The following is a 21,511-nucleotide window of genomic DNA, read 5'->3' as shown; positions in this document are numbered from 1 at the left end:
CACACACACACACACACACACACACACACACACACACACACACACACCCTGAACTTGATTTTTGATTCTTTCCAGGGTTCCTGCCTGCTCAAGACTATTTCCTCACTGTCACAGGCATCAGAGTCAACCAAGTCTCACTGAAAAGCAACCTGTACAGGAACTAAGGTAAAGCAGATCTGATGTTTTAAACAAAGAAGTCTTAGGCTCTACAAGTTGGGTCATAAGTAATTCAATCTATTTAAAGTTTAGATATATGTAATATCAGTTGGCACTTTGAATGGTTAAATCTTGCCTTTAAATTCTACATCAATTTTAAAGTAGCCTTATTCCTCAATGGTTATTGATCACACAATCCACTTTTAGGCCTCGGATCATAACCGACTTGGAGTGAGAATTATAATCCAGTGCTGGTATTTTGCTTCTGGTAACATTAAGGTACTTTTTAACTCAAGTTGTTTATTTAATGATGAGGGGCAGACATAAGAACAAGAACAAATACAGTACTTTGCAGAAATTTCATTTAGCATAGCATGAAGACACATTATTTATTTCTAGAAGATTTAATATTAAATACTAACACAGAGACTATTAACCTGAAATTTAAAACATAGCCAGTTATGTGTTAGACTATATTGGTGGTTATTCAAGCTACTTTGAGCTCTTTCTAACTATAGCATTATGTAGGATAGGCATACATATTCATTTATAAATATGTTATATCATTTATTATTTGTTCATATTAGCACTGAAATACATATTTTGTGTTAAAAATTAAAATAAATATTTCAAATATGTTCTGTAATAGGTTTGAAAATTCACTGAGTGTTAGCACCAAACAAAACGGAAGACCAAACTTGCTCCCTGGAAATGATAAAGTAAGAACAAAGAGAAAAAAAAAAACAAAAAACAAAACCATGCTGTATAGTCCAGAATGCCCATTTTTGCTATTTCACATGATCTAGAGAACAAAACCACTTGTGAATAAGTGGTGGTTGATAGTACCTCATAAATATGAGAGCGTTTATCCAATTCAATTCAAGATGGAAGAAAAACTTGAAGAAGGTAGAATTGCCACCCACTTTTCAAGGGTTTGACACTGATGTCTGTGAGAAGTCAAGGGACAGTGATGTTATATGTGGAGAAGGAGAAATGATGGTGGGCATTGCAGGGATAGCTTTCAAGTCTCCTTTGCTCATTCTTTAGGTGAAATTAAATTACTTAGATAATCCATGGGGCCATTGCTAAAGTAATTTTTCTATCTGTTTATCTTTATCAATTCAGGTATGCAGGGAATACTTGCCATGTGTCAAACTTTCTCAAAAGAGGGTTTCTATTGATGTAGTCATTGAGTATATGTTCTTTTTAATGTATCTGTTATTGTTTAAGGAAGAATTTTATACTCACAGACAATGTGTTTTATCAAGCCCATCCCCTCCATTCCCTCTGCTCTAAATCCTCATCTCGTTCCTTCCCTCAGGGAAGGAAATACGTTCCTTCCCTGAACGTATTTCCTCTCAATCTAATATGATTTTCCCCTTTACCAAATCCACTTAGTGCTCCCTGCTTGTGTGTGTGAGCGCATGGGGATATCTGCTGGAGCCTGTGTAGCTGCCATGAGAGCTGCTTCCTTAAAGAAAGATGACTCTCTTCCTAATGTCTTTGTGTTTGGTTTGGCGGCAACACTTGGTGGCCTTTCCAACCTATTACAGAAAATAGCTGAAACATTTATTTAAATCTTTAGCACAAAATACGCATTTCAGTGCTTTCCTGAGCATTTTCAAAAGGACAGACTTTTTCTCTTCCAGAAACCATGGATTGCCAATAGCTCCTCAGATAGGGGAGGGACTGCAGGATTACCTTCCCTGTCCATGCTGGAAGTTTGTCTGGCTTTATCTTGTGCATGTCTTGTGTGTGCTTTCTTGATTACTGTGATTTTGTATGTTAAGCTGTGCTCCCAATAAACACTGTCTTGTCCTGGTCATCCTCCTCCTCTTACAAACTTTCCACCCTTCTTCTGCAATGCTCCCCAATCCTTGGGAGGAGGAGGTATGATATGAATTATGAATTGCAAATAAAACAATGACTTCAAACCGTGATGCTTTTGAACAACAGAACAACAGAACTAGGTGTTTTTTGTGTTTTTTTTTTTTTTTTCTAAAACTGCATTGACTCACCATCTTTGGCAAATAAAATATTTTCTAGTGAACACTGAGACAATTAGGACTTATATAATGTTAATGAATTATATTAGTCCAATGGACATTTATTCATTATTTAACTAGGCCATATTATAAAGTATATTCAAAGTATTTAAGAAAGTATTACAAGGATTTATCTATTTGTATGTCCATATTTTAGCTAATACAAGTAAAATACTAGAAGAAATAATGCTTGTAATTGATAGATTCTCAAAATGTGCATGCATGTAGTAAGTACTTAAGATTTCAGAGACCTACAAGTCTCTGCAGCAGGACACCCAGGGACGCTGAAGAAGAATGAGCACGGGGGGTCACACGAAGAAGCTGCGTTGTCTTATAAATGGGAAAGGGAGGAAGATTGTACGTGTTTATCTTGGCACTGAGCGTGGTTAACAAACTCTGTGATGTTTCACAACCTTTCCTTCCATTTGGGCCAGCGTTCCTCTCCCTTTTGCCTTTCTCATACTCGAGGAGTCTGCTTACATAGACCCAGAGCCTTGGTGCCACCTTCTCCAATTCTCCTTACTAATCTTCGGTAAATACTTCCACAGAAGCCTGCCCATACTTCATCCTTGCTCTGCCGTGTAGTATAGTGAGCATATGCGCTTTTCCACGACAGCATTTCTTTTACCTTCCTCATTAATGCAATTTTTTGCTTGTTTGTTTGTTTCACTTGAAGAAAATTATCACTGACTAAAGTTATGTTTGCACACAAAGATTGTGCAGGCAAAAAGTATATTACTTTTTAATCCCTTTTCACTTCTGGTTATTTCTCAATTTGATTCAAAATATTCAGGTATTTATCAACTTACCCCAGTGATTTTATGTTCATTGTCGTGCCTATATTTCTTTTTTCAAGTACTTCTATTATCTCTCATTAATCTCCATTATTTCAATAATTAATAATGTTTTCAGGTCTGGAAATTGCCCCCTAATTTGCCTTACTCTTTGTTTTCTGTATTTCTTAGAAAATCAAATACTGTATCCATTTTTATTGTATAATGATACAAACGTTTATGGATGGAATTGTTCCACGCCCAAGCCCACCTGATCAAAAAATATTCTAATGTCCATTCCTCATGAGTTTATAAGGACAGAAAGAATCATATTCCATTTTTTCCTACTGGAAATAATTGGTTTGGGGCTAATATCATATTGTCAAGAATTGAAATGGACATATTTCCACTGTCCTTAAATATATAAAACCCCACATATATTTCCTTACTTCTGATACTGTACTGCCATCTATAGTTTGTAACCATGTCACAATGTACCAGGTCTTTGTTCTTTTGTAAGGGACATATTGACATACATGTTGATTATGTAGTTTTCAAATTTTAGGCTATTTCTGACCCATTTATCTCTTTTTCAACTAGCTAACCCTTATTTCCAAAGAAGAAAGAATTCATATCCTTGGGATAAACTCTGCTGCATGTGAATACTTCTATTGTGCTTAGAAAATAATTACCAGCATGTAGAATCTGATCACTGCTACCCTTACTATAAACTTATTTGAAGACAGCAAGAAATACCAGTGGGGTCCATAGTAATGGGAACAGGGACTGTCCCTGACATGAACTAATTGGCCTGCTCTTTGCTCACCTCCAGCTGAGGGGGGAGCAGCCTTATCAGGCCACAGAGGAAGACAATGCAGACACTCCTGATGAGACCGGATAGACTAGGATATCAGAAGGAAGGAGAGGAGGAGGGCTTCCCTTATCAGTGGAGAGACATGGTTGGAGAAGGGGGAAGGTGGGTGGGATTGGGAGGGGAGGAGGGAAGGAGCTACAGGGAGGATGTAAAGTGAATAAACTATAATTAATAAAAATAAAAATGAAAAAAATTGAAGAGAAAAATTCCTAATGAACTTCTTATATTCACTGAACTGTCATGTTACATATGTCTTATATGTTTTCACCCTTAGAAGCCACTATTCTACAGATAAGGGGTGATAGTACGTAAGTAGGAGGGGAAGTGAGGGTGGGCCTGGGAGGAGATGAGAGAGGTAGTCAGAATACAAAGTGAAGAAATTATAATTAATATTAATAATCATATTGGGCAAATGAGTCTGCTACCAAAATATATTACTCAGCACTTATTTCAAAAAAGAAATGGAATAAAAGAAGACACTGATAATGAATCCCAAAGAACAATCTATGTGGCAATTGAGCTACCTCAACCCCATACTTTTAATACCTTTAATTCCAGGATGTTGTGGGTTATTAATATTTATTATTGATTTATCTTTTAGTTAATCTGCAGTCATTCCTAAACCAGCTATATACCCAAATCACAACACAGAGACTAGGATTTATTTAATTAACCTCAAGCACAATGCTGGGCAATAGTTACTCCATCCTAAACCTCCAAGCCTGCATAGTTTCCTCCCATTCAGATTTCCCATGTTATACTTACCTTTAGTAATATCGTAGGTCCAGTTCATCTCTCCTCATGGTTCCAAGACCCTCCTGCCAATCTCCGTTCTCTTCTTCCTCCCCCTCTCTTCCTTCTTCTCTCCTCCAGACCAGGATGTTCCACCCTATTCTCTTCCTTGCTCAGCATTGTGGCTGGTTGTTTTATTGACAATGCAGAGAACAAATGGTAGCATGTTTTCACTAACTTGAGACAGGTGATCCTTAAGCATCACAAAGCAATGTCCAGATTGAAACTGGATAGTGGGGTGGAGAAATCAGAATTTGAATGAACAAGGATAAATTGTATACATTCCACAAGAACATTATACCAATGCTAGGACCACGTTTCCCTTGCTATATCCTAAATTCATTATTAGAAAGTACAAAAAGAGAAAACTTCTCTTCTAACAGGAATGACAAATCCGTAGAGTTTTTAATAATTTTCGTAAAAATCATACATACATACACTCCTTTAAGTTTCATAGCCAATCTAGGAGCTAAGTACTGATTTACCTGTCCCACATTGAAGATATGATACAGAGTAAAGTCAAGAAACTTGTACAGGCTTTATAGCTGGCAAATATCATGGTTCATCAACCAGCAGCCATAAATGTTTTCTTTCACCTTTTATGGTGGATTTTTGGGAAGTAGCTTTAAACTTCTGTATTTGCTGCTTTCAGCAAATTTTACATGTGTCTTATTCTGGTTTAGGGCTGCGAGAGTACATACTGTAGATTGCAGCTATACATTAGCTTAGGTGATAAAATTTGATTGCATGGATGTCCAAAGCAGGGAAGGTTGGTTGTTGCAGTGTTCTCTTAAAGGCAGGTCAAGCAAGCAGTTTAAGTACACAAAACTAGCAGTCGTAAGTCTTAAGTGACTTCAAGGTGTATTACCAACTCTGGTTATAAGCTTCAGCAGAAGTTCTGGTCTCTTAGAACATTAGAGAGATTTTCAGAGTATCACATTGTCATAGTTCTCACTGTTAATTTCTCAGTGAGAATGCTCCTCAGAGTCTAGAAAAAGGGAGTCAGTAGATGTTAGTAGCAGTGGAGATAAGAGTTCCTCAAAAAAACAAGTGACTCCTTGAAGCTTCCTACGAGAGAGTGAAAGAATTTCATTGGCAGAATGCAATGATAAGAAGAAACCAATATATGCCTATTAGGAGTTTTTAAGTCAAATAAACTTAACCTAAAACCCTCATCTTTATTCTTTTCTCATACAGTATACATAATCTGATAAACATATACTTGAGACTATTTGGTTAATTATTAGGAAACCTGGTATTCTGGGCTCATTATTGATTTCACTAAAATCAATAAGTTCAGAAACATATGTGGCAATAAAAGCAATAACAATTATCTTAACACTGTACAATATTTCCATCGGTGTTACTTTTATTAATTAAATATTATTTTAATGCTTACCTTAATATTCAAATATTTAAGATTTTAATCCAGTATTTTTTTTTCTTTCTCAGTGACAGTAATGTAATATCTGTTTAACAGTGAGACACGGGATGTCAAGATGCTGAACTATTAAGAAAAGAAAATTATTCCAAAGGAAGACATTTTGACTTGAGCCAGAAGAAAGGTCACCATATCTTCATGTCACTTGCTTTATTTGAAAAGGTCTTTGAAAACACAGCTTTTTAACAATAAAAGAGCATCAGGGTTTTGCAACATAGCCTGCTACTTTTGTGTGATCTGTCAAATGCTTTGATGTGCCTGAATTTTACCGCTGCATTTATGCTGAAGTTTATATGCCATAACGATCTAGGTGTGAACACTTAAGGATCTGCTATGCCATACCAATCACCACTTGTAAGTAAAGAAATAAAAACTGAGCTGAGATTGGTGATATCTCAATAACTATTTGTAATTGGTAGTCATAGGAATTAATTCAGAACATAAAATACATACAAGGAGACTAAATTCTTCATTAAGCACGAAGAAACATTTTTTGCAAGGCAAGGCCCAATGAGTACGACAATTTCATATCCTTTAAATAATGAGCTTCCCTTATTAATTTGTTTATATTAATTTGTTTATATTAATAAAATTAATTATGTTAATTTTATTTATATATGTATGGGTGTATTGACTTATCTGTGTGCTCAAGTGCCTTCAAAGTACTGAAGAAAGTGTTACATCCCCTGGAACTGGAGTTATAAGCGGATGTGAGCCATCTTATTTGGGTACTGGGAAATAAGTCTGGGTCTTCTGCATGGAGGACAAATAATAATAATAAAAAAATGCGTAAGAAGAAAAAGAAATACCTAATGGTAATTCTGGCTCTCTAATCAGCTATGTGAGCAGCAATCAATTTTCTGCTGGCATCCATATACCACAAAGATGAGTGGATAAGCAGACTTAAGCTCTGGAACACCTCATGTAACTGAAGATAGACTATTAGGGCATAGTGTGGAGGCCTGGGTCACTAAAACACATAGCCAACTTGGGTCCTCTGACAGTAGCATGTTTGCTTTAATTATATTGATACTTTGGTTTTACCCTGTATTATTGTTGGCTTCACATAACTTTTGCCTCAGTTGATCTGTTAGAACCAACATGGTGTGGACACATAGTCATTTAATAAATTCTATATAAAACATGTCATTATTAGTACTTTAGAAATAGCATTTTTGTTTTGTTTTCTGAAGGACTCTGCTGAAGATAGCTGGGAGGTGCCATTTAGCCACATATATGCATTTAGAAAATAGATCACTTTAGTATTTAAATGTATTATTTTTCCCCCTTAGTAAATAAGGAATACAAAATGGAATAATTTTCCTCGACTGTTTTAAGGTAGCATGACAATATGCCATAATACACGGGAACAAAACAAAAATAAAATACAGAGGTAACTGTTCTGTGAAGTGGGTAGATTTTACTCCTCCCAAACTTTTATGATTGCATCTTATCAAGCCCTATAGCTCCCTTACTTTGCACATCTGCAGATACAATACAACAATGTGAACTATTGTTCACTGTGATTTGTGCCAGGTTCTTAGTTTCCACTAATATACTGATGAGTTCTGTTATCAGTTTAATGTCACAGAACTCTAGATCTGTCAAGTTCAAGTTCAGCATCCTTGAATTAACCCATAAGTCCTTTTGAAGCTCCTGCTAGTCAATGCTTGCTCAGTTTTGTAACTTAGTCATGAGGTCCTCTTTTCATGGCAAAATCAACTTTACTGCTTTGGAATTCATGTTGACATGAATTAGTTAATAGTAGTCAGGACAGAAAGTGAAAATTATGACTTTGTAGTGCTCTTTTTCTTAAACTCTATTTTTTTTAGGATGTTTAGCCCTCAACCTCTCTTCCAACCTCCCAACCCTAAAGTGTGAGAGAAAAGGTTAATAGGGAGAGAAGGCCCAGACCCCTTTACTTCTCCCAGCTGTTGAGGGTCAAAGAGTTCAATTAGGGTTATGCCAATCTCTGTCAACCACAGAGACAGCAGTCTCCTCCATGTTGCTGTGCCCTGAAGCGTTTAATTCCATCTGTCTGCTCCAAAGCACGACACCCTCTCTGGTCTCTGGTCTTTCCAAACTGTTACATGCAACACACCAACACTGAGTGCCACACCTTCTCTCTCTTGGCTCTCATATTCATACTCTCAGCGTCCTAAACTAGGACCCTCTCTGTGCTGCAAGTGGAAGGGTGTTACCAGGTGGCAGTGATCACACCCTGCATGTGATCACAATTAACAGGTGTGGACAAACTAAAGCCCAACTAATTCTGCACTTGGGATTAAAACAAAAGGAAGACTCCTCTATCAGTGGACTAAAGGAGGGACGGGGTGGGGGGGGGAGAAGGTGGGATTGGGAAGAGATGAGGGAGGGGTCTAAAAAGTGAATAAATTTTAATAAATAATAATAAAAGGAAAAAGAAAAGAAAAAAATCCATAAAATACAAAGAAATTGAAACTTCCATTACATGACTTACCTTTAAAACTAAGTTTCAAGGCCTTGCCTTTGGGTTAATGGAGAAAGATAGTCAGTTACATGGTTATATGAGCCACTTCCACGGTGCCAAGGAGCTCAGAAAAGACTGGGATTCAAGCTGAGTATCTTCTTCCAGATGACTTGATTCCAAGTTTCACTTCTTTTTAATCAATGTCTTGGTTATGGTAGAATAGATTTGCCAAAGCTGAAAACTCAGGTTTTACTGGAAAGCCACACCCCATAGAGTAATGTCTTGGTCTTGAGCCTGTTGTTTTGTTTTGTTTGTTTTGTCTTATTTCCTCACCCTTGGGGGCTAGAGATAGGAGCTCAAATCTCTTAGAAATGCACTTTACTGACTTCCCTTCCTTTTGTTTTTCTTCTTTCTTTGTGTCCTTGTCTCAGGCTCTCAATGTAGATGAAGTGCCTCTGTGCTTCAGGCTTGTGTGAGATAATAGAGAGATCATGAGAAAGCATATGTAAACTCAGACATGAAAATAAAAGTATTATAACTGATAAAAATTAAAAATATAAGAAACTATTACCACAAATTATGTAGTTTAGAAGGAATGGATAAGTTTCTAGAAAAAAATTTAACCACAAAGGGAACACCTGTGCTGTTTAGTAACACCTAGAAGATTGGATCAGAAGAAAAAAAAAAAAAGTCTTACCAAAGAACAGCCAAGGATCAAATGGCTAAATGCTGAATTCTACCAAACATTTAAAGAATTAATACCAGTACTTTCCAAACTCTTCCAAAAGACTGATGAGAAAAAACAACTTCTCAGAGGTCTGAGGGCAGCATTGTACTGACTCTGAAGCTGCCCAAAGACACTGTGAGAATTTCAGGTATAATCGTGAGGACTGGAATTTAGATTCCAACACCTGTATAACAAGCCAGCTATCCCTGAGTACATGTATTTCCAGTTCTAAGGAACATAGAGACAGGAATATAGAGAGTCAAGGCTTATTGGTTTCCAGCTTAGCCTAGTAAATTTGATCTTCAGGTTCAGGAACAGACACTATTTCAAAGGAATAGAGGGAGATTGACAAAGGAGGCCATCAAATGCCTCCTACTGCCCCCTAATCTGCACATCAGTATATATAACTGTGTACCTACACACACACACACACACACACACACATACACACACACACACACACCAGCAACACACAAAAAGAAATACACATTAAAAGCAATGGAATTTATCATGATGCAAGAATGCAAGAAATGTTCTTGCATCATGATAAATTAATAATAGGGTGAACCATACTAGCAAAATCTGGGATAAAAACTATAAGCTCCTCTACCTAGCAGTGTTCCAAAGTAGATACTAAGACTCATAACCAAACCTTCGGCAGAGTGCAGGGAATCATATGAAAGAAGGGGAGTTTGATGTGGAAAGGATAGGAGTTCCACAAGGACCAAACATATCTGGGCACAGGGTCTTTTCTGAGATGGACACTCAACCAAAGACCATGAGTGGATAAAACCTAGAACCTCTGCTCTGCTCGGATGTGACCCGTGATAGCTCAGTAATCAATTGGTTTCCCATAGTAAGGGGAACAAGGACTAGAGGAACTCAATGACTGGCTCTTTAACCTCCCCACCCCACAAGGAAGGAGCAGTACTGTTAGGCCACAGAGGACGACTTTGCAGCCAGTCCTGAAAATACCTGACAAAACGGAGTCATATGAAAGGGGAGGAGGTCCTCCCCTATCAGTGGACTTGGAAAGGGGCAGGGAGGAGATGAGGGAGGGAGGGTGGGATTGGGGAGGGAATGAGGGAGCAGGATACAGCTGGGATACAGAATTAACAAAATGTAACTAATAAGAAAAATAAAATAAAAAAATTAAAAGTTTATGCTTTCTTGCACAAAAAAAAAAAAAAAAAAAAACCCAAAAAACAAAAACAAACAAACTGTAAGCTCATCTGAAGAAATGCAGAAAAAGATGGTGATCTATTTCTGGAAATAAACTGTTCCTTACAAAGTAGAGGCAGAGGAAACTGACCGCAACATAATAAAGATATGGGTAGCATAGTATTTGAAGGTTAAAATCCAAAAGTGTTTCCTCTAAGATTTAGAAAAAAAAAACAGACATCTACTCTTACTACTTCTACCCAGTGTAATGCTGGAAATACTATCCAAGAAATCAGATAAGAAAAATATATAAAGTGTACTCAAATTGGAAAAGAGGATGGAAAATTATCTATTCATGAATAAAGCAAACCCTTCTTATATTAAGTAAATATAGAAATAATATATTACTACTATGTAATTTTATTTCACTTTAAAAATAATAGCAGCTAATCTGCCATCTTTGAGAAACTATTTAAATCCCATTAATATTTAAAACACCGGCAAAATTGTGGAGAAATGTAAGCTGGTGAGAAAATAAATACATTTGGTATGTAAGGGAAACAGTAAACCTTTTCCTTTTTTATTTATTACTGTGTGTTTATTGAGCACCATCATAGGAAGATGCTGAATATACAAGAAAGTTTATTATAGAAAGAATAAGGCCATAGTACTAACTTGTTTTGCCTTTTTTCTTTTCTTGATTTAAAATATGTGTATTTAATTTATACATATGTGTGTTGTTTTAGTCAGTATAATTTTGAAGTGGAATGATTGGATCAAGAACATAGTTCAGTATGGGATTATCAGCTCATGTCTGCCACCTACTGGCAATGAAAGATGTTTTGTGTACAAACTTCATGTATTTGAGTATGTATATATACATATATATTAGTTACAACGTAATTGCATAATTTTCTTGGCCCTTTTATTTAATCTAAAACATTTCATATATACCCTTTTCTTCTAATGTTCATATTTTCTTTTTTTTCATAAATTTTGTGATATATATGTATATGTATACACTCATATATATCCTAAATACATAAGTACAACATGCTCAGTCTGTATGTTACATATATATATATATATATATATATATATATATATATATATATATATTTCAGATCGTTTGGTAGTTGGTAACAAATTGGTGTGCTCTTCCCTAAGATAAACTATTTTTATGCTTTGAACATGTAGACTCTGTAGTTGTGTAACATGAAAGCATCCTGGCTCCCCCTATCCTGGCCCAACAAGCATAATCCCTTATTACATTCTAAATATTTGCCATTATATCCATATATGTGTGTAGTCCTCACCACAAATCAAGAGATCATTACAGAAAACCACGGCTAATCAGAAAACCACGGCTAATCAAAATGCATAGTTATGCCAGTCACAATGGATACTTCTACCAAACAAGCCTGCACCTAACACTCAGAGGTCACTGAGGAAGAGTGATCTGAAGTATTATAGAGCCAGGGGATCGGGGGTTTTCTGTGAGATCGTATCTCCTAGGGATGCTAACACTACACCATGAAGTCTCACCAGCATGACCACCCAAACATGAGCTGAACAAGAACAACACAACACCAATAGACATGCTATTGTATAAAGTTCTGAACATACATACTACTTTGTCATACGCCACTTACCAGTTTATTCTTTTGAGTCTTTATGTAACTCATTCCTGGGGTACAAGATAATCTATCTAAAAGAATTCCCATGGTTTGTCTTTTACAGACATCTAACAACTACCTTTTCCTTTGTTCGACTTGTTTTTTTGTTTTTGCAAGAAATGTGAGAAGATTAAATGTTTGTTACCATCAGATTATAATATAATCTATTTCACTCCAACATTAGGGCCCATTGCCAGACCCCTAGATTAATGATGCTAGTCTTTGTTCTACTGTAGGGGAAGCTAGGAGATAAAAATGTCTATGAATAAATATAACTAAAATAAAAGAAATTTAGGTGTACATCAAAAGTAAAGCTAGAGGGAAATGCCATTTCATTTTGGGTTTTAATTCTTCTAGACAGCCATAAAATTTGTTGTTAAAAAATATGAAATACTTTTGAATGAGTATTGAGAAGTATGTTAATTTTTTGAGAAATATCACTTTATCCAGTTGAAGCTATAACACCCTTTTTAGTTTCTGTCTCAGGAGCTGGTCAAGGATGAGCTGTGTATGCAGGAAGCACACACTTAAGCAATGTTTGCTATGGTACCAGACTGAAACAATGGAATCAGAGAACTCTACATCTGGAGCAAATTAGGACATGTTCACTGTAGCCTCAAAGAGTGTCTACAAACAATAACATCAATGAATCACCAAGAAAACAAACAAGGGCCCCAGACCTTAGCAGAACTGACTCCATGATGGAAGTACCATTCAAGCTGTAAAACTCAGCAGACACAATACCACCCGCCAAAACTAAAACAAAGGACAAATCCATTAAAGTCCATAGAGTTCTGGAAAAGTTTTAAAATGTACTTACCTTGCTTTTTAGCTTCTGTAGTTACACTTCTGGCTAACTGTTCTTATTAACTGAAGTATGTCAACCCAGAACATAGGTTTTGTGCTTAACAACTCACCCTGACAAAGGCTCAGTGTTGCACTGGGATTCTGAACACCCAGTATAGTTGCCAACAGCTAATAAAGATTTTCTATTGTCTTAAACCCATGTCTGAACAGTCTTGTCTGCTGAATACCCCACAACAGAAAACTCTTCTGATTTTGATGACATGAATTATTTTAACATTACTACTATAATTTAAAACAATGAACACAAAAAAAACCAGATACATATCTTGTTTTGCCATTTTGATTTTAAAAAATTATAACCCAAACCATAAATGTTCTAAAATGTCAGTAAATATACGAATACTTTAGCTCATCTGTTAAAAATTATGCCAACGTAATTACTTTTTCCAAAAATTATAAGCAGTATTCCATGTTGTAATAAAACAACATTTCTGAAAAGTAGTTTGCTAAATAATCTGGATAATAGTTCAGTAGAGTTTTGCAGTATTTGCAAAGTAGATTATGAAAGTATCACTGATAAATAATGGCAAAAATATTGGTATGTAGGCATGCAGCCTAACACGTGTCTGCAGACTGCTTCCATGTCATCTAGAGGCAGTGAGGAGCCACAACATTTTATGGAATGTAAGTAGTTTATGGGGTTATATCAGGTACAACAGAATTTAATGTCTGTAAGATGAAAATGTCAAGGTAAATTTCAAATGAGTGCTTAAATATGTTTAGATAATAATTAGAATATGTTTGCCTATATGTTTTCATTTTCTCAGTTGTGCAGTGGCTATATATTATTTGTTTGAAACTTATCATTTTTATAGGTTAAAGTTTGCCACACACAAAAAAGAAATTTCAAAGGGTTCAAACTGATGTTTCATAGTTTTAATTCAAAAGCAATCACCCTGATGGGCTTTTATCTTTTCATATACAAGCACAGAAGCTATTTAAAAAAAAAAAAAGAGGAAAGAAACTAGAAGATAAAGACCATTTTATCTGAAACTGTTCAAAAGGCAAAGCATGCATATATATATATATATATATATATATATATATATATATATTCCCTAATTATAGAGTCAACTTTACAGGAGCCCTGTTGTTATTCACAAAATCACCTTTGGTATTTGAAGCTCCCAAGATTCCCTTTTCATGTGAACAAACCTTTAAACATGAATTTGATTTATCTTGACTTCTATCCTGCTCATGGGTTATTCACTATCATCTTCTTCCAATAACAGAATTTAATTATTCTAAGTTCTGTGAATGAAGCTAATTATCACATTAGCATAAAATAATTGAAAAGATAGACATAATAATTTCTACCCAAGATTGCTTTATAGCCATGGTAGAGTTTGTTTACATGAGATATTCCAAAGATTAAAAAACTTTAATGATACCATTTTATTAGATATTTAGGTATCTATAAAGCAACATCTGAATCATATAGCAAATGTTACAGTGTTGAACTTTAGATCAGTTTAATAAATTGCTAAAATAAGTTCAAATTTGGCTAATTTGCCCCTCCTGTTCCATACTATTATACTTTATTTGACAGTACTTACTGAATTTTTTTCCAGTTAATACTCATATATGAAATCTAAAGTAGCCAAAACAGAGTAAAACAGCAGTTGCCAGGGACCAGAGCAATGTTTACGGCAGTGAAGGAGAAAAACCTCACCGAAAGAGAAGCGACAGAAGTAAAGCAGCATGCAGTCACAACAACTGCAAGAATGTTATCAAATTATTGAATTCCTAGTATCTGAATTCCACTTGTATAGACAGGGAAGCAAACAGGAAATAGTAGTATGACATAGTAAAAGAGACACAGATAATGGGGGAAAGAAAACAGTTGATGCATAAACATTTCTCAGGATTTTCTTGAATTTTATAGTAGCTATTTACTAGTTTTGAAATTATGTCATAACAACAATTTACCAAAAAATGAAATAATGCATTTTTCAAAAGGGCTCACTTTCTGTGAATGATCCAAATTATCATTTTGGATAAATATTGCTTTCTTGTTCATTTAATAAAATTGTTAAGCCAAAACAAAGAAACAAACCCAGAACTCATTATTTTCAGTTCTAGAAAATAGAATTTACTGCAGATTGAGATAATATATATTATTAAAAATCACTTACAAAAATAATTTGATGGTAAATATGTAGGTAGAGATTATAGATATATAGATGATAGATGATAAATAAATGATATATATTGATAGATAATACAAAGATGATGATGGATACTTGATTATATAGACAAGATAGTTAGATGGTAATAGATGCTGATAGATAGATGGTAGATATGATTATAAATAGATTAATGATAGAAGATGGATGCAGACAGACAATAGATGAATGAAAAAGATAGAATTATAAATTTTATGAAAATAAAATAGATGTTAGATAACATCTAAATAGATGATATATAGATAGATGCTAATAATTATGCACCAACAGTTTTACTTCCCAGTTCCATTTCTAGAAGAAGAATCTAAAACCTGGTTCTACATACCAGTTAATTGGAACTCTTTGTAACCTTTTATAAAATGTTGATAATTTATCATTCTTTAAAAATTGATTGTTGTTGGGTGCCCAGCTCTCCTGCACACACAGAGCTGTGTGCACCAGGGCAACAGAGACTGAGAGTCCCTGTCGGGAGTACACCCCACAGGGAAGGAAGGAAACGGGACCCGAATTAGATCATCCAATATATCCCTGGGAAAGGTACCACAAACTAGCAGGCGGGCGCGCTCGCCGCCTGCCCAGAGACCTGCTTTGTACCAACTATTCCTCACAGACAGAACTGTTCACACCAGGACAGCAGAGACTTGGAGTCACTGTCAGGAGAAATCCTCACAGGGATCAAAGCAAAGGGGACAGACACCCAGAATATCCCCGGAAAAGGTCCCGCAGACTGGCCCAACCGAGGGACCTGCTGTGCACCATATAGCCTGCTGTTACCAGGAGAGCAGTACTCACCTGCCACAGATTACTTCTTGGGTACTGGGGCACAGAGCCCCAACCTCAGACCTACAAAAGCCCGGAATCCCTGAGATCAACCCCCAGATACTGCTCCAAGGGGCAACCAGTTATCCTTAACAAAACTGACCAAACCAAGGGACACACAGGTTACAGCATCAGCTCACTAAATTTACAGCAAGAAACCCAGAAGCAGGGCAGCTGTCTCCAGGACTTCTCTGGGTGAGAGGAGAGCCCTCTCAACTAACAAGGACCACAGTTACCACTCAGGTTTCTATGCCTGAGGTGAGCTGTGGCAACTTGTGAAAAACACCAGCCACCCAGTGACTTTACCCAAAAAGCTAAGGAGGCTTCCTTCAGGAAAAGCCATCTTCCTGCCAAGGGGATTCTTTCCACCACAGGATTCCAGGAACCACCAGAAACTAACCACAAACACCAACAATAGCCCAATGGGTAGAGGCCAGAGTAAAAGCTCAACCAACAAAAGACAGAGCAATATGGCATCTGCAGAACCCAGTTATCTACAGGCAAATATCCCTGGACACCCCAGCATAAATGAAATTCAAGAAGATGACCTAACATCTATGCTCATGAAGAGGATAACAGAGGAAAAAAATGTAATGCGTAAAGACCTAGAGGAAGATAAACTCAAACAAATTATGGCCATCCATAAAGAAACAGAGGAAGATAAAAACAATCAGATTATGACCATCCATAAAGAAATAGAGGAAGAAAAAACAGATTATGGCCATCCGTAAAGAAATAGCAGATAAAGAAAAACAGATTATGGCCATCTGTGAAGAAATACAGGAAGTTGCAGCCAAACAGTTTGTGGCCTTTAAAGAGGAAACACTTAAATTACTGAAAAAAATAAAAGAAACAGAGGATTGTTCAAACATACAGCTAAAGAAATTGAAGGAAAAACAGGAAAACACAGACAGGTGAAGGAAATCAGCAAAATGGCTGAAGACCTGAAGATAGAATTGGAAAAATCATAAAAATTATAAATGGAGGAAATTGTGGAGAGAAAGAACTTAGGGAACAAAACAGGAACTACAGAGGTAAGCATAACCAATAGACTACAAGAGATGGAGGAAAGAATCTCAGGTGTGGAAGATACAATGGAAGAAATCTACGTATCTGTCAAAGAAAATGTTAAATCTAAAAAATTATTGACACAGAGCGTCCAAGAAATCCAAGACAACATAAAAAGACAAAACATAAGAATAATAGAAATAGAGGAAAAAGATCCCCTCCTCCAAGGCCCAGAAAATATTTTTAACCAAATCATTGAAGAAAATTTCCCCAACTTAAGGGAGAGACCAATAAGTATACAAGAGGCCTACAGAACACCCAATAAATTAGACCAGAAAAGAAAATCCTCCTGCCACATAATAATCAAAACTGTAAGTATACAGAATAAAGAAAAAATACTAAAAGCTGCAAGGGAAAAAGGCCAAGTAACATATAATGACAAAGCCATTAGAATCACACCTGACTTTTCAACAGAGACTATGAAATCCAGAAGCTATCAGCCCAGACTACTATACCCAACAAAACTCTCAATGCTCATAGAAAGAGAAAATAATATATTCAATGACAAAAACAAATTTCAACAATACCTACACACAAATCCAGCGTTACAGAAGACACTAGAAGGGAAAATACAACCCAAGAAAACTACTTATGTCAAAGGAAACACAGGCAATAATTAACCTCACTACAGTAAAACAATAAGCAACCAAGCACACAAACTTATGATCACAGCCAACATCAAAATCAAAGGATCTAACAGCCACTGGTCATTAACCTCTCTCAACATCAATGGCCTCAATTCTCCAATAAAAAGACACATACTAACAGAATGGATGTGTAAACAAGACCCAGCAATCTGTTGTATACAAGAAACACACCTAAGGCACAAAGATAGACATTACCTGAGGATAAAGGGTTGGAAGACAGCTTTCCAAGCAAATGGACCCAAGAAGCAAGCAGAAGTAGCCATTCTAATATTTGATAAAATAGACTTTCAACCAAAATTAATCAAAAGAGATGGGGAAGGACACTCATACTCATTAAGGGAAAATTCCACCAGAAAGACATCACAATCCTGAACATCTATGCTCCAAATACAAGGGCACCCATATTTGTAAAAGAAACATTGATAAAAAAACCACACATAGATCCCTACACACTAATAGTGGGAGACTTCAACACCCCACTCTCAACAAAAGACAGGTCAACAAAACAGAAATTATACAAAGAAACAATGCCTTTGACAGAGGTCATGGATCAAATGGACCTAACAGACATTTACAGAACCTTACACCCAAACACAAAAGAATTTACTTTCTTCTTAGCACTTCATGGAACCTTCTCCAAAATAGACAAGATAGTTGGTCACAAAGAGAGCCTTAACAGATACAAGAAGATTGAAATAATCCCTGTATCCTGTCTGATCACCATGGAATAAAGCTGGGCCTCAACAACAACAGAAATAGCAAAAAGCCTACACACACATGGAAATTGAACAACTTGCTACTAAATGACAGCTGGGTCAGGGAAGAAATAAAGAAAGAAATTAAAGTCTTGCCTAGAATTTAATGAAAATGAAGGCACAACATACGCAAAATTGTGGAAAAGAATGAAAGCAGTGCTAAGAGGAAAGTTCATAGCACTACGTACCTTCAAGAAGAAATTTGAGACAGCTCATTCAAGCAACTTAATGGCTCACTTAAAAACCCTAGAAAAAGAAGAAGCAGACACACCAAAAAGAGTAGACTGCTTGAAATAATCAAACTAAGGGCTGAAATCAATCAATTAGAAACAAATAAAACAATTCAAAGAATCAATGAAACCAAGAGCTGGTTCTTTGAGAAAATCAACAAGATAGACAAACCCTTAGCCAAGCTAACTAAAAGGTAGAGAGACACCATCCAAATCAACAAAATCAGAAATGAAAAGGGGGACATAACTACAGACACTGTGGACTTACTTCAAAAGTCTATATACCACAAAATTTGAAAATCCAAAAGAAATGGACAATTTTCTTGATCAATTCCACTTACCAAAACTGAATCAAGACCAGGCAAATCAATTAAATAGTCCTATATCCCCCAAGGAAATAGAAGCAGTCATCGAAAGTTTCCCATCCAAAAAAGTGCAAGACCAGATGGTTTCAGAGCAGAATTCTACCAGACATTCAAAGAAGCATTAACTACAATTCTCTTCAAACTATTCCACAAAATATAAACAGAAGGAACACTACCAAACTCATTCTATGAAGCCACAGTCACCTTGATACCTAAACCTCACAAAGACCCAATAAAGAAAGAGAATTTCAGGCCAATTTCCCTTATGAACATTGATGCAAAAATACTCAACATAATACTTGCAAAGCAAATACAAGATTACATCAAAGATATCATCCACTATGACCAAGTAGGCTTCGTCCCAGGTATGCGGGGGTGGTTTAATATATGGAAATCCATCAGTGTGAGCCACCATATTAACAGCATCCTTAGATGCTGAAAAAGCATTTGACAAAATCCAACATCCATTTATGTGTAAAGTCTTGGAGAGATCAGGGATACAAGGCACATATCTAAACTAGTAGAGGCAATATGCAGCAACCCTATAGCCAACATCAAACTAAATGGAGAGAAACTTAAAGCAATCCCACTGAAATCAGGGACAAAACAGTTTTTCCATATGTTTTCAACATAGATCTGGAAGTCCTTGCTAGAGCAATAAGATAGTTGAAGGAGATCAAGGAGATACAAATTGGAAAGGAAGAAGTCAAAATTTCACTATTTGCAGATGATATGATAGTATATGTGAGTTAACCCAAAAACTCTACCAGGAAACTCCTACAGCTGCCCACTCTCTCCCTACCTCTTCAACATAGTACTTGAAGTCCTAGCCAGAGCAATAAGACAACTAAAGGAGATCAAGGGGATACAAATCGGAAAAAAAGAGGTCAAAGTGTCACTATTTACAGATGATATGATAGTATATATGAGCGACCCCAAAAATTCAACCAGAGAACTCCTCCAGCTGATAAAAACCTTCAGCAAAGTGGCAGGATACAAAATCAACTCAAAAAAATCAGAAGCCCTCCTGTAAACCAAAGACAAAAGGGCCGAGAAAGAAATTAGGGAAACTCTTCACAATAGCCACTAATAACATAAAGTACCTTGGGGTGACACTAACCAAGCAAGTGAAAGACCTGTTTGAGAAAAACTTCAAGTCTCTGAAGAAAGAAATTGAAGAAGATCTCAGAAGATGGAAAGATCTCCTGTGCTCATGGATTGGTAGGATTAACATTGTGAAAATGGCCATCCTGCCAAAAGCAATCTACAGATTCAATGCAATTCCCATCAAAATACCAACTCAATCCTTTACAGACCTTGAAAAAAAGATTCTCAGCTTCATATGGAGAAACAAAAAACCCAGAATCTCCAAAACAATCCCGTACAACAACAGATCATCTGGAGGTATCTCTATCCACGATCTCAAGTTGTACTACAGAGCAATAGTAATAAAAACTGCATGGTATTGGCATGAAAACAGAAAGGAGGATCAATGGAACCGCATAGAAGACCCAGAAATAAACCCACACACCTATGAATACTAGATTTTTGACAAAGAAGCCAAAACCATTCAATGGAAAAAAGACAGCATCTTCAACAAATGGTGCTGGTCCAACTGGATGTCCACATGAAATGAAAATAGATCTATATTTATCACTCTGCACAAAACTAAAGTCCAAGTGGATCAAAGACCTTAACATAAAACCAGATACTCTAAATCTGTTAGAAGAAAAAGTGGGGAACAGCCTAGAACTCATTGGCACAGGAGACAACTTCCTGAACAGAACACCAACAGCACAGGCTCTAAGAGCAACAATCAATAAATGGGACCTCATGAAACTGAAAAGCTTCTGTAAAGCAAAGTTCACCATCATCAAAACGAAACGACTGCCTACAGATTGGGAAAGAATCTTCACTAACCCTTTATCTGACAGAGGACTAATATCGAGTATATACAAAGAAATAAAGAAGCTGAAAAGCAGCAAACCAAGTAATCCAATTAAAAAATGGGGAACAGAGCTAAACAGTGAATTCTCGACAGAGGAATATCAAATGGCAGAGAAACACTTAAAGAAATGCTCATCCTCATTAGCCATCAGGGAAATGCAAATCAAAACGACCCTGAGATATCACCTTACACCCATCAGAATGGCCAAGATGAAAAACTCAAGGGACAACACATGCTGGAGAGGTTGTGGAGAAAGGGAAACCCTCCTCCACTGCTGGTGGGAATGTAAACTGGTACAACCACTCTGGAAATCTATCTGGCGCTTTCTAAGACAATTAGGAATAGTGCTTCCTCAAGACCCAGCTATACCACTGCTAGGTATATACCCAAAGTTTGCTCAAGTACACAAAAGGGATATTTGCTCAACCATGTTTATAGCAGCTTTATTTGTAATAGCCAGAACCTGGAAACAACCCAGATGTCCATCAATGGAGGAATGGGTACAGAAATTGTGGTATTTTTACACAATGGA

At 36.4% G+C, this 21,511-nt stretch overlaps 1 protein-coding gene across 1 annotated transcript in view; it reads left to right on the top strand.

The window, feature by feature from the left end:
• The window catches only part of LOC129681019 (cadherin-related family member 4-like), a 97,517-nt gene extending 96,314 nt beyond the window's left edge, over positions 1-1,203 (top strand). Inside the window, exons 20-21 of the mRNA XM_055612905.1 lie at positions 76-165; positions 1,041-1,203. Of these exons, the coding sequence (XP_055468880.1) occupies positions 76-165; positions 1,041-1,203 (253 nt within the window). The remainder of the gene's footprint in view (positions 1-75; positions 166-1,040) is intronic.
• Positions 1,204-21,511: the final 20,308 nt, after the last annotated feature.

This window comes from Psammomys obesus, unplaced genomic scaffold (genome assembly GCF_907164565.1).
Source record: "Psammomys obesus unplaced genomic scaffold, mPsaObe1.curated_primary_1811, whole genome shotgun sequence".
In the NCBI taxonomy this organism is placed as follows: Eukaryota; Metazoa; Chordata; class Mammalia; order Rodentia; family Muridae; genus Psammomys; species Psammomys obesus.
This window is presented reverse-complemented; position numbering and strand designations above follow the sequence as displayed.